The sequence below is a fragment of the Ceratotherium simum genome, chromosome 5, assembly GCF_057802395.1.
Source record: "Ceratotherium simum simum isolate JZ-2026a chromosome 5, ASM5780239v1, whole genome shotgun sequence".
NCBI lineage: Eukaryota > Metazoa > Chordata > Mammalia > Perissodactyla > Rhinocerotidae > Ceratotherium > Ceratotherium simum.
The window spans coordinates 89,695,587-89,709,305 of record NC_141904.1 but is presented as its reverse complement, the minus strand read 5'-3'; the positions used below and the strand labels follow the sequence as shown (position 1 = coordinate 89,709,305).

The window sequence follows — 13,719 nt, the reverse complement described above, 5'->3', positions numbered from 1 at the left end:
TCCATCCAGCCCCGAGGCGACGGCCACGGCTGGCCTTGGGATGTCAGGGGAAAGCCCTAGCGGAAACTGTGATTCTTGTTGCTGTTGTTTCTTTGTTTCTGTGTGTGTTTATTTGCTGCCAGCCTCTTAACCCCCGAGCCAGCAGCACTCCTCCGGCCTCCCACATTTCCCGGGGCAGGGCGCACCTGGAGCGTCCGGGAGCAGGGAGCTTCTGCTGGCAGCCCTCACCTGGCCTGGTCCTTTCGGCTGGGGCAGGTGAATGAGGGAGGCATGGGAGCAGACCCAGCTGGAGCCTGTGAGCGCTGCTCCAGCCTGCTTTGTCTGCTGGTGCTGTCAGAGCTATGGAGTGAGGGGGTGCACCCTGGCAGCCCCTAAGCCCCCCACTGGTTGTGTCTAGCCAGTCAGCTTCTCCCAGGAGGAGGCTCTGGGGCTGCGGTGGAGCAGAGGTTGCAAGACATTGTTGCACAGTGGGCACGGGGCTGTGCCAGCACTGTAGGGTCCTGGGACCCCAGGCTCTACCTGCCCCGAGTCCCCGGGTGCCCCTGCCCCAGGAGCCTGATGTAGCCCCTGGTTGTTGGGAAGACCCTCTCAGGCCTAGATCAGCCCCCTCCCCTCCTAAAGGCTCGCCCGCCCTACCCTGCCTCAGGCGTCACCATGTGGCCAGCTCTGGGCCCCCCAAAGAGAGCCTGCTCATGACTCCATCCCATACCTGCCTCACCAGCAGCACTGTCTGCCTCCCTTCAGCTTATTCATTTCTCAGAAATTTGTTTTTCTTTTCTTTTTTCTTTTTGAGTTGGATTTTTTCCTTTGCTTTTGTCTTGTCTTTTTTTTTTCATAGTAAAAATCAGCAATCCATTGCCAGCATGAGGGTTAACCCAGGGTTTCTCAATCCCAGCACTGTTTTGTGCTGGATAATTCCTTGCTATGGGGGCTGTCCTGTGCAGGATGTTTAGCGGCATCCCTGGCCTCTACCCACTAGATGCCAGTAATATCCCCCCAGTCATGACAATCAATAATGTCTCCAGAAATTGCCAGATGTCCTCTGGTTGGCAAAATCGCCTCTGGTTGGGAACCACTGATTTTCTCCATGGCTTGTTAAACCCAGCTAAGCATAAGTGGACTGCTCTGGGCCTCTGCAGGCTGAGGCTGAGCCTGTGTTTGAGTTTGTGCAGTGGGGCAGGCTCTGGCCTCTCTGTTCCCCGATGAAGCCTCTGGAGGAGGCTGGGGGGCCCTTCCCTGTCCAGCCCCCTCAGGTTGCAGTGGCTCTGTTGGAACTGAGGCTCTCAGCATGGCCAGCCACAGCCACTCTGTGTCTGGTGGTCAGGATCTCAGCTGTCCACTCTCTACCAGAGCTTAGGGGTCAGACAGAGCCTCATGCCCAGGCCCAGAGCCACGTGAGGGATGAAGCTCTAAGGTGTGGCTGATTTCCATTTATTGTTACTATTACCATTGTCATTTGGGGATTCTGAGTTGAGAAGGACACTGCAGATTGAGTCTTCTCAGGGCCTGAAGCCACGATGAAAGAATCCCAAGGAAAGAAAGCCCCCTGCACCCAGAAAGGTTGAAGGGCAAGGTGAGTCCTAACAGCTGCCAAGGCCCCAGACTGGGGACAAGCCATCTGTGACCTCCAGAGACAGACAGGCCAATGTCAGCAGCCTTCCTGGAAGATGCTGGGCTTGGCAGCTTCAGACGTGGAACTGTGTGCTCTCCAGAGGCAGCATCACTCCCACCCACCGCGGGCCTCGCCAAGATGAGCTTGTCAAGAAGAGGCAAGGCCTTAGGGGCAGCCTCTCCACTCAGGAGAGCAAACCTTCAGTGGTTGGCACGTCATCACTCTCAGAGCAGCTGCCCCAGACCTGTGATCACACGTTCATCCAGGAGACAACACACAGGGACGTGGCCTCAGCCCGGCGTGAACCTTGGGGATGGGAGAAGCAGTCGCAGTTTGATGGTCAAGGAGGAAGCCCAGCAGCAGGTGCCTCCAGGAGCCCCTGACATTCCAGAGGTGGAGGGCGGGGCCTGGCCTCCAGCTCCAGCTCCCCACTGACCTTCGAGTCCTCACCCGATGTCTCCACATGGCCTTCCTTTGGCCAGGGCCCTGTGTTCATTTCAGTGGCACCAGAGCCCTGCTGGCCCGAAATCAAGGACCTGCAGGAACCGTGGACATAGGTGTGACTGGGCCTTAGCCTCTGCCCCACGTCAGCCAAGTCCTGGTGGATACTGTCCCTGGGTCCCTGAGGTCCACACCAGTCCCCACGGAGAGGACGTCTCCCAGGGGCTGCAGGACCTGCCTGCACCCGTCATCACCCCAGGGCGGCCAGTTTCCAAAGCAGCACCTGCTGCCCAGGACGGGCACTCCGCACGTGACATGTGCACACTGAAGCCGCACTCGGGATGGCCACCCCAGCACAGCCCAGCAGAGGGCGCACAGCACGCTGATCCTGGAGTCACACCACTGAGATCATCTCCCTCCTCAGCCTGCTGCTCGTTAGCTGTCAGGCCCTGGACAAGTTACATCTCTGGGCCTCAGTTTCCCCATCTGCAAGGTGGGGACTAGTTCTTCCCTCCAAGGCTCTCTATGAAAGTTGATACTTGCAAAGCATTTAGAGCAGGGCCTGGCACGGTGTGCATGGCTGTTGTCACTGAGTGAGGGCACCTCAGCCCCCAGCATTGCTAAGGGCTGCAGGGTGAGACCTCTAGGAGAGAGCCCTGCCTGCGTCCTGTCCTGATGCTGAGAAGCAGGGGAAGGCTGTGAAGAGCCGTGTTCGGAGCCCCTTCCACACATGGTCCTGTTCCTAGCCATGGTGGGCTGGCAGGGCCTGATCTGGCTCTAGAAGAGGCGCTGGCTGGGGTGGGGCTCACCTGAGGCTAGTGTAGGATTCAGAGAGAGAGCGGGGAGGTACCTGGACAGCGAGTGCCGGTGAGGGGAGCGTGGCTGTGTGGGTGTGAGCCCCTGTTCCGGCATGCTTTGCCTCCATTAGTAGATGGTGTGTGCTCAAGTGCACATGTACACACCCGGACGTGAGTTTGTGGTGGGCAGGTGTCTGTGGGTGTGCCTGTGAGTGGGGCCTCTCAGACTGGAGTGCAGAGAGCTCCCGTAGGGACCCCCACATCTCATGCTGATCTGAGAAGTTGAAAAGATGAATTCTAAGAAACTCAACATCACTCAAAGACATCCAAGTTAAAGCTCTCCTAAAAAAAAAAAAATTTCTCAAGTCTTGGCCCATGTTGAGGGAGAGGGAGAGGAGGAGGATCTTGTTCACCTTCAGGTCAGCACCATATGAAGCCCCCAAACCTAGCTCCAAGCCTGGCCCAAGTCCTGTCAGCAGAAGCAGGCGGCTGGAAGGTGCTGCTGGGCACTGGCAGAGCAGCCTGTCTTGCCTCCATGCCTGGTTTTTAGTCAGTCAGAGGAGCCCCCAGGCCTTAGAGGGGCCAGAGAGGTGATTTAAAAACTCCAAAGACAGCAGAGACCGGAACTTAGCATTTCCACGTGGTGAGCAACGTCCTAAGTGTTAGGTGCTTGTGGCCACCCCAGGAGGGGAGGCACGCCCATTTCACAGATGCTGAAATGGCAGTCAAGAATCGGAGTGCCACTTGGGGTCACCTCCCCAGCCAAAGAGCCTCCTTCAGGGAGGCTGGACTCTAATTCTGCTCCATGTGCCTGGCCACTGTGTCGGGGCAGAAGGCAGGAAGGGAAGACGGTCAGCCCCTCTTCTCACGCTAGCTGAAAGATGAAGAAAAATGTGACCCTTGTCTTTCTTCCGGCTGGGAATAAGCCAGGCCCCGCTTGGCTCTCCCTGGGCCTCAGCAGCTGGTGGAAAATGCTCTTATCCTCAACCACTGTGTGGCCCTGTCCTGAGGGGACTCTGAGGCCCTCTCCCACGTGCCAGAGTCCAGCAAGGCCTTCTGTGGACCCCAGGCTCCCAGCTGGAACTCAGTTTGGGGTCAGCAGGCAAGACAAAGGGACCAGACCTCCCCCAAGCCTGCTGTTGTATATCCAGGACTGAGGCCCTATCCCAGGCACGGCCCAGCACACTCAGGTGCCACCATGAGGCTCGAAGGACCCACAGACACACCCTCTCCACTCAGTGTGGGGCTGGGTTGTGGGCCACAGAGAGGCACATGGCAGTCTCTTCCATCTTCCAGGCTCCTAGGCCTGGCCTGGGTCCAGCTAAGAAGGCAGCATGGCCGAGATTTCCAGCTTCAGAGGTGGACAGACAGCCCTGGGTGTGAACTCTGCTAACTGTGGGAATTGAGCCGGTGAGCCCATCAGCCAGAATCTCCTCCTTGGCATGGACAGAGGGATACCTGTCCTGTGTTGTTGTAGGGCTTGACCAAGCACCTGCATTGTGCTCAGCTCATGGCCAGGGCTGCACAGATGGAAGTGTAGAGAACACCAAGAGGGAAGCCCTTTTTCCAGCCGCTCATCCTGTCCACATTCTCAGAGAGCTGGCTGGAGACCAGACCCCTAAGCTTGGGCACCATCGTTTCCACTGGCCTTGATGTCCTGCAGAAATCAAACATGGAGAATTCTCCAGAGGGACTGTGGAAGCCTGGATGGGCCCTGGGCACCCAGAACCAAGAGGAAGATTCAGCCTTCTTCTGACATAGCCAACATATTGAGTGCGTGCTGTGTGCACTAGGGATGTAAAAAGGCCTCGGAAGTGAGAGCTCATGGCTGAGGGAACACTTGTGGCATCCTGGGGGGTGGTGCCCATAGAGGGGAGGCAGGACTTAGGGCCCTGGCTGGAGGAAGGCCTCCCAGCAGCCCCCGACCCTGTCTCCTGCCCCGGCCAGGGCACTGCACAAACCAAACACTGGCCCCAGAGGCACCAGCACATTTGATCCACCCGGGAGAACAGGGTGCAAAATTCAGTTTCCTCCTGACCATCAATCCCACCCTGCCAGGAGCCGGAGGTGTATATGTGCGTACGTACGTATGTCTGCATATATACATACGTATATGAAATCCACTGAAAGTCAGGGCCCTGCACGACCACCTTTTGTTTGTTTTCAGCTGTTGGAGAAGCTGCCCTCCCCTGTCAGCAGATGGCTGATGCCAACTTGATCTCGGGGCATCAGGCCCCACCTGTGCACCAACTCGGCCCACCCTTCGCCACAAACTGCCCATCCAGGAGCAGGGGTATAAAGTTGGGGCTGGTTGAAAAAGAATCTTCTTTTTTTTTTTTTTTTTGCTTTTTTAAAAACCCCATTTTTTTTTAACTCATTACTGCCCTGCCACCGGCTTCCCCACTGAGTTCCTCTGACCCTCACGCCCGAGCCTGCGGCAGGTGGGCCCCGTATCTGAGGGGCAGGCAGCGCCCCAGCCTCGTGTCTGTGTCTAACCTCTGGTATTGCATGTTCTGGGCAGGGAAGCGAGGGCGTCGCAGCAGTGCAGGATCGCTAGAGAGCAATGTGGAAGTAAGTAGGAAGCGCCTACGTCCGGCTGGCTGTCGTGTTACCTCCCCAATCCTTGGTTCATATCTGTCGTCTTCTTGTTTTTTGCTCTTCCTTCCCCTACTGCACAGAGGCGCAGAGACGCCCACCCCTGCCTGCCTCAGCCCAGTGCATGCCAGCCTCCCCTCCGCCTAGAACCGCCACGCCTCTCACCGCTTGTTTGGGCTGGAACGGTGGGGGGTGGTTCTGGATTTTGTGTTTTAGTTCCCGCTTAACCCCTGTCCCCTGTGGTCCCCGAGCATGGTTAACATACCTGGCTTCCCGGCACTCCCCCTGGGGTCCCTGGGCATTGCTCCTGGGGGGGAGGCAGCGGCCACCAGGCACCCACGCACCTTCCAACCTTGCTGTCGGAGGTGTTGCTGATCTCTTGACTTCCACGCTCCACCATCCCCATCGCTTCCTTCCCGGAGTCTCGATTGTCGTGTGTCTGCGGTCAGGGTACCATGGAATTGCTTAGCTAGCTCAGGGGAGGAGGAGAGCTGTGAGAGAAAGGAAAATCAGTGTGGATTTCATGAGATTTCATTCATCTTCAACCATCTCTATATTACTGTTCACATCTTAACCTCAGCTTGCAGAACTTTTTGTTTCCTTCTTTTTCCTTGTTTGGTTTGCTGTAGGTAGCTGCAGTGAAACGCCTAGGCAGGCCCACCCCCCAGGACGAGGTTTCCCAAGCCCTCCTGTGCCTCTCACCACCTTCCCAGAAACCCCAGGACCCACACAGGGAGAGCAATTACCCTTGGACCCATTGAGAGAACCCAGGAGAGCTTAGGGTGCAATTTCTGCAAGAATGGGGTTCTCATCATGCACACCAGCCTGCCCCACTCCACTTAGTACATGCCGCTCAGACACCCCCAAACAAATGGTTCTGATCTGAAAACTCACCCTTCCGTGACAGGGTGCTTGTCAGGATGGAGCAGAAGTCAAACTGTGCTGCTGCTGCTGCTGTTGACCAGAATGGAGGGTTCCCTCCCCCCACCCTGCCCCCTCTTCTCCCTGGAAGGCCAGTTCGCTGTCCCTCCAGCCCCCAGCTGTCTTGCCACAGTAGCATGAAAGGAGGCGGCGCCTGAGTGCAGCCTCTCCCAGCCCCGCCCTCTGCAGCCAGCGAGTTAAACTAAGGCTTAGCAGTCAGTGGGTGAACTTTTTTCATTTTTTTTTTTTTAAATCATTCTGACATAAGTGCTTTAAGATCTTTTAATTTTGATTTCTATGAATTTCCTTTTTAGGGGTCCATCATTAGCAGTCCTCACATGCGCCGGAGAGCTACATCAACACGAGAGTGTCCATCTCGCCCACACCAGACTATGCCTAATTCATCCTCCCTCCTGGGCTCCTTATTTGGGAGTAAGAGAGGGAAGCCCCCTCCCCAGGCCCACCTGCCGTCAGCCCCTCCCCCACTGCCCCCCCACCCACTGGGCCTGCCCCACCCGCAGCACTCCGCCGCTGGCCATCACCAGGGGCCCACAGAGGGCCCGCCACAGGCCCAGGTGCATGGGCACCATACCCAGTACTGCCACATGCAGCAGAACCCACCCCCCTACCACCATCACCACCACTACCACCCGCCCCCGCACATCCAGCATGCACACCAGTACCACCACGGCCCCCATGGGGGGCACCCACCCTATGGGCCCCATGTGCATGGCCACCCACCACTGCCCTCAGCCTACACAGGCCACCCAGGCCACGTGGGCCACGCAGCGCACCACCACGGGCAGCCCCCTGCGCCGCCACCCCCCACCAGCAGCAAGGCCAAACCCAGCGGCATCAGCACAATTGTGTAGACAGCCTGGGCGGGGGTCCCAGACTCCCTGGCACAACCGCACATCACACAGAGGCACACCTGGGGTGGCCACCCTCAGACCAGACCCAGGGCACTTTTGTTTCCATTTCTCCCGTCTGCTCCCCATGGCCCAGATGGAGCCCCCTGAGCCCACAGGGCTTGTATTGTAGGGAACAAAACTCGTGATTTAATTTAGTGTTGGTGCCCAGGCTCCATCCACCTCAACCTGAGGGGTGGGCCTCGGCCACCGTCAGCCTTGAAACGGTGCCGCCGGGCAAGTAGATGTTGAACTGCCCCCCCGGCCACTACAGCCCTCAGCTCTCTACTCCCTAATTGTACATGCATCTGAAAACCCAGCCTAGGAAAAGAAGAACAAGACACAAAAACCAGAGACAGAACAAAAAAACCCCAAAACTTGCTGCACTATTGCTCTTTTGTTGACAATGGGCAAAAAATTAAGTAGACCTGATATGGTTGATGAAAATACGTAAGTAAACTTTATATAATATAAATATATAAATATATAAATATATATATATACTGTATAGGTAGTACTTGTGTGTGAAAGGCGTTTCAGTCCACAGAATTAGCAATATAGACTTTATAAGGAGCTCTCCTTACCTGATAGGAAGACAGTACCTGAGATGAATGTGTGAGAGAGTAGACCAAAAACTTAAATGCTAGGAACAAATTCAGATACTTCCATATTTTCATAAAAAGAAGAGAAGTCCCTCTAGGACTGGCTAAAATCTTTACGCAATCATCACTAACTGTGCCAAGTAACATAGCATCTAACTGTTTAAAAAGTCCAATATTGCTTTGTATAAATCCTTATTTTATTAACAGAATACTATCATAAGTAATCAGTATTATAGCTGCTCTGTTATTTCAGGTAAGCAAATAGATAAAATGCAGTAAACCACAGTAGCAACTCGGGACAACTAGTTAAGAACCAGTTGTCCCAGAATATTGGTTACACAGATTCTTTTTTTTTTTTTTTTTTTTTTTAAAGATTTTATTTATTTATTTTTCCCCCAAAGCCCCAGTACATAGTTGTCTGTCATAGCTGCACATCCTTCTAGTTGCTGTATGTGGGACGCGGCCTCAGCATGGCTGGAGGAGTGGTGCCTCGGTGCGCACCCGGGATCCGAACCCGGGCCGCCGGCAGCGGAGCGCACGCACTTAACCGCTAAGCCACGGGGCCGGCCCCTGGTTACACAGATTCTTAGACACTTTAATGGCTGCGATAACTGTGAATTCCCATGATCCATATTTCTTTTGTATGCATATGATTTAATGCACACTCATTCAGAGTCCTCTGAGGGGGCACCCATACACGGCAGAAGTACTCATGTCCAACATGAAAACGACCAGCTCTCATCCTCGTCTCCCCAACACCATAACTTACTCATCCTGTTTCCAAGTGCAACAGGCAGAAACCCCCAAGCGTGTTTCCACCAGGAACCACTCTCGAATCTGAAGGCGATTTTGGCAGTTAGCAACCAGGGTGGTGTGTGTGTTTCCCGTTTTGTTTTCTGAGTAGTAGCCGTGACCATCGTAATTCCATGTAGCCATGTGCTAGCACAACCCCCGTGTCATCACCGTGGCGCATCTGACCCCAGCCGATGAGCACCGGCCCTCGCCAGTGAAGCCCCTGCTGCCTTCTCATGGTCCAGGGAGCTGCCAGGGCATCACATGACTCAGCTGTGCTCTTGTGGCTTCCGTGTTGTGGTGACACTATCCACTCCCCCAGGGGCCTGGCACTGCACGCATCCGGTTTTGTGCCTGAGTCACCCATGGGCCATACTTTGTAGTTTCAGCCTTTCGAGCCACTGCAGCCCCCAATGCTGTGCTCCTAAGCCATGGGACCCGAGGACCGCCTCACGGCACCTGCCCAGGCAGAGAGCCCTCTCAGAAAGGGCGAAGCTAGCACAGGACTCTGAAGGCCGCGAGCTCCGTGCTCCGGGGACGGCGTGTCGAGGTGTGGCCGGACAGCAGGATGACAGAGGGGAACCCACCCTGGCCGAACAGTCCAGGGTTCTGCCCATTTCCCTCCTCACTCACCCCTTTGTCGTATCATTGAGGTCACCATACCAGCAAATCTGCAAACCAAGCACTTTGTTAATCTCCACAGAGAGCAAATACAGCAATTTAGAGTTTAGCCTTTTGTAAAAAGGAGTGTGACTTTAACCTGCCCGCTTCATCTCCCATCATTGTAGTATTTATTTCTCTCTTGGGCATCTGCTCAGAAGGAGAAGTAAAAAGCACGGATGTGTCTGATCTTTCCAGGCCGGGCTGGTGGGAGGCTCCCCGGTTCCACTGACTCCTAAATTCTTTGGTTTTCCTTCAGAGTCAGGCTCCCCGAGGCATTCTCTGTCTTGCAGCGTGAAGGATGTTGTTCTGACAAGGAACAGTCGAATTGTGCTGCATGTCACCCAGCATCAATGTGAGGCCACACTCTGTGTATTGTATATTTGCAAAATACTTCAGTGTTACTGTTGACAAATAGTTGAAGTAAAATGGTAACATACTAAATATGTCAGCTTTTCTTCACCCTCTGTACCCATGGTAGAGTCTAACTGTAAACTCTAGGTTGTTCCAGAAAAGATGCAGGCTGCTTGGTACAAGATTACCCTTTCTGAAGGAGCAGTCACTAACAAAAAACAGAAAGAACCCACAATAAATCTGTGGGCGGGGGCCCACTCTTCATTGCCATCCTGCGTGCTCCACACGCCATTCAGAACTCTTACCTCCAAAACTGTCACCGGTGTGTCCTGATGCTTTGTCAGGTTGCCACAGGGCCAGATGTAGTGAAAGAGAGCTTCTTGAACGAATTCAGTTCTCCTCACGTTCCAACTTTATACCATGTGTCGGGTTCAGGTCAATGAGTTTTCCTCATTGTGTGTATTGTGTTTACAAACCTGTCATGGGAAGTGTTTCCAGTACGCTGTCCTGTTGAGGAGACTGGAGCCACGCTGCACAAATCTTGTTTGGGAAGCAGAAGCTTCTGATAGATGGTGCCCCCCATGTTGTTTCCATGGGATTGTTCTCCAGATCCCAGCCTGTCACTGAGTCACAGCTGTGGGGACCTATGGCTCACCCGCTGGGCTGGGAGCAGGATGTGTGTGTCATCCTTTCTTACTGTCAGGACACACTTGGGACATTTTTCTCAAGTTGCACAGATTATTTCAATTATACAGTAATTTCTGACAGGAGCAGGAGACCGTAGAGGAAGCAGCTGGTAGCATCACAAAAATCTTTTCTGGGACAAATCATGTATTTGTATTTTATTTTTCAGTTTATGAATGAATTGTACAACAATGTAAAAATAAAGTTCATCCTAATATGTGCACATCTTGCTTAAAAATGTCTTCCGTCATCCAGTGTAGAGCGACTTTTCCATCACACGCTGCATGCAGCAGAAGCCTCTTGTTTTTCTTTAAAATGAGCTGAAAAGGCAGTCAGCAGATCTTTAAACACGACCCTAGGTGTTGACTCAGCGTTCCATATGAAGCTGTGTTTCTACAGGTAAGCATGCATTTTACAATTTTGTAAAATATCATCACCCTTCCTGCCTGAAAAATGAGTCATTTTGTAAGTATTTTAAATAACAACAACAATAACCAAGGAAACAGATGGCAAAATGAGTCCACGTGAAGTGGGGTGGTGTGAGGGGCAAGCAGGAGGAGCTGTAAGTTGTGCCGCGTGCCGCACGTGCATGTTAGTGTGACGGTTCTGTCTGTGGTCGTGCTGCGGGTGCGCAAAGTACCCGTCTCCTCTTGGGATCTGTCATTCACCTTCGAGCTGTTTTAAAAGATTAGAATCAGGTCTTGAATGCAGACTCTTCAAAGACCTCAAGGGACACCTCACTCACAAGGAGCCCAGCACCCAGTGTGTAACTTTGGGGAGGAAAGGAGTGTTTTTGTTTTAATATGCATTCTGTTTGTGAGTAGTAACAGACTCTATTGATGTAAAACCATAGCTGTGATCATGTGGAGAAATCAAATAAATCCTTTAAAACTCTTGGGTTCTTACTTTTTCTGAAAAGTCCAGCAGTTTCCCTATTGGTCAGACACAGAGATCAGCTGACAAGTTTGCCCATTCCTTGTCATGACTGCTGTGGGCACTGGCTTTCCTGGAGGACATTGGACTAACTGCAAGTTGAGGACGTTGATGTAAGACATAAAGGTACATATCACAACCTAGGCACTGATAGAAGATTTCAAAGGTATTTATACTTTCTTGCAACTTTGAACAAATTTTAGTGCTTTCATCGAGTTAGAGAGAGGAGATGGCTCCTGTGAAGTGTTGAGGTGGACTGGGAGTGACTGGGGGAGAAGAATCCCCCATGCGGGTTCCAGATGCCTGAAGAGGTTATGAAGTCAAGCTGCCCATGTGTCCACATGATGTTTGATGTGTTGTGCAAAAGCAAGGAAGGTGAATTCTGATTCTCTTGGAAGGAAGACTTCTGAGAACATGATTGGCTTGTACTATTTCCCCTTTCCTGGACCCAGATTCAGTTCCAGAGAATACTACCTTCGAGTTTCAGTACATATCATGACATGAGCTAAAACTGGTAGATCTAATTTGTGGAAAGAAAGATTAATTTTAATAACCAAAATTAGCTGTGGCCCATCCTTCATAGGGAAGTGAATAATGCTCGAAAGATGTTCTTAGCTTCTGCAGCTGGGTGGCATTCCTTTTCCAGGCCATTCGGGGGCTCTCCAGGAGAGAGAAGCTGGTTATTAACATGCCCTGAAATGCTTGGCTCTGCTTCAGCCTCTGTGTGACGCACAGGGCCACCCTCTACCCGCTGTTTGTTGGAGATGAGCTGCTCAGCCAGTGCTTCGATGCCATGCTTCTCTGGATTTGTCTCCCCACACCAAACTGTGAGCTCCTTGGGGGCAAGGGGTGCATCTGACCCACTTCTCTGTGTCCAGTGACCAGCACAGGACTGGTCTTGTCAAAATGCATCTGAAATGAATTGATGGTTGGGGGGGTGGTGAGCGTACAGCAAAACCACTGGCTGATCTTAGAGTCTGTAAATCATCATCGAAAATGTATGGAGGGGCCAGCCTGGTGGTGCGGCGGTTAAGTGCTCATGCTCTGCTTTGGCAGCCCGGGGTTTGCAGGTTCGGATCCCAGGTGTGCACCAATGCACTGCTTGTCAAACCATGCTGTGGCAGCATCCCATGTGAAGTAGAGGAAGATAGGCACAGATGTTAGCCCAGGGCCAGTCTTCCTCAGCAAAGAGAGGAGGACTGGCATCGGATGTTAGCTCAGGGCTAGTCTTCCTCACAAAAAAAAAAATTAAAAAAGAAAAGAAAATGTAGGGAGACTTGTTTGCTCAGCCCTCTGCTACCCTTGACATTGACAAGTCTGGCTGGGGACATGCATGACACAGCCAGACCTCTATAAGAGCATTTCATGCTTACTGACTGTGTCCTTCCCCCACTCACTGCGTGATTCTAGCCCTCATTTCACTTGACCTCTCAGCAGTTTTTGATACTGTTCACACATCCCTTCTTGAAACACTCTTTCCTTTGCATCTCTGATCCCACACTCTCTTCTCCTTCTCTCTAGGGACTCCCTCACTGTCTCTTTTGCAGGCTAATACTCCTCCGTGGCGCCATTACGTGTTGGTGTCAGGATCGTGTCTGAGCCCTCTCCCTTTCTCCTCTCTGTAGGCAGTTGCACTTTCCCACAGTTTCAGTCTCCCTTCTCTACACGTATTGCTTCCAAACTTGAATCTCCAGCCCAGACCTCTACTCTGAGCATCCATGTTCCCTCGGGTCTTTCAGTTGTGCTTTGGACTCTCATCTCCATGACCAAATTCACGATCATACACAGACACACATGAAACCAGGGCCTCTGCTATGTTGCTTATTTTGTCAAATGGCATCACCATTGAGTTTTATACATCAGAACTTAGGAATCGTTCCTGCCAATAGGAATAATTGGGCAGTGGTTGCAGGCTTTACTCACAGTGTTTTAACAAATGCATTTTAACATTTAGAGCATTTGGAAAGAATAGATTCATAAAAAGCAGGAAAAAAAATCACCCACAATCCCACCACCCAAGAGCAATTATAATTGTTAGGTCTATTTCCTATCCATCTTCTCTTCACACCTATTTCTCAGTTACCCAGTTCAGATTTTGTGTGTCCCCCAAACAGTTTGTAAGTGTTATTTGGTGCCTCTCATGAAAAAAGAGTTTTCACGATCAAAAACATCTAGGAAACACTGGATTAGAAAAAGTTAAATGGGTTTCTTTACTGCAGGACTTCTTAGAGCCTTTTAAAAGGATGATGTGCATGGTGAATCTCTGAAAGATAATCTGTATCGTGCTTCCTAAACTTATTTAGCTATGGAACTCTTTTGCATTCTACAGCATACAGTTTAGTGAAAGTTTGTATGTGTAAATTTTATTCATTTTTTTCTTAATATATTCTGATGTTATGAAAGACTGAACAGTTTATAAT

The 13,719-nt window shown here is 52.0% G+C and overlaps 1 protein-coding gene across 6 annotated transcripts in view; it reads left to right on the top strand.

Moving 5' to 3' along the window:
- Positions 1-8,218, top strand: part of IQSEC1 (IQ motif and Sec7 domain ArfGEF 1) — a 368,724-nt gene extending 360,506 nt beyond the window's left edge. For all 6 annotated transcript variants that reach the window (XM_087431595.1, XM_014797175.2, XM_087431597.1 and 3 more), the window contains exons 13-14: positions 5,372-5,421; positions 6,681-8,218. In XM_087431595.1, coding sequence (XP_087287721.1) covers positions 5,372-5,421; positions 6,681-7,238 — 608 coding nt within the window. In that variant the 3' untranslated portion in view covers positions 7,239-8,218. The remainder of the gene's footprint in view (positions 1-5,371; positions 5,422-6,680) is intronic.
- Positions 8,219-13,719: the final 5,501 nt, after the last annotated feature.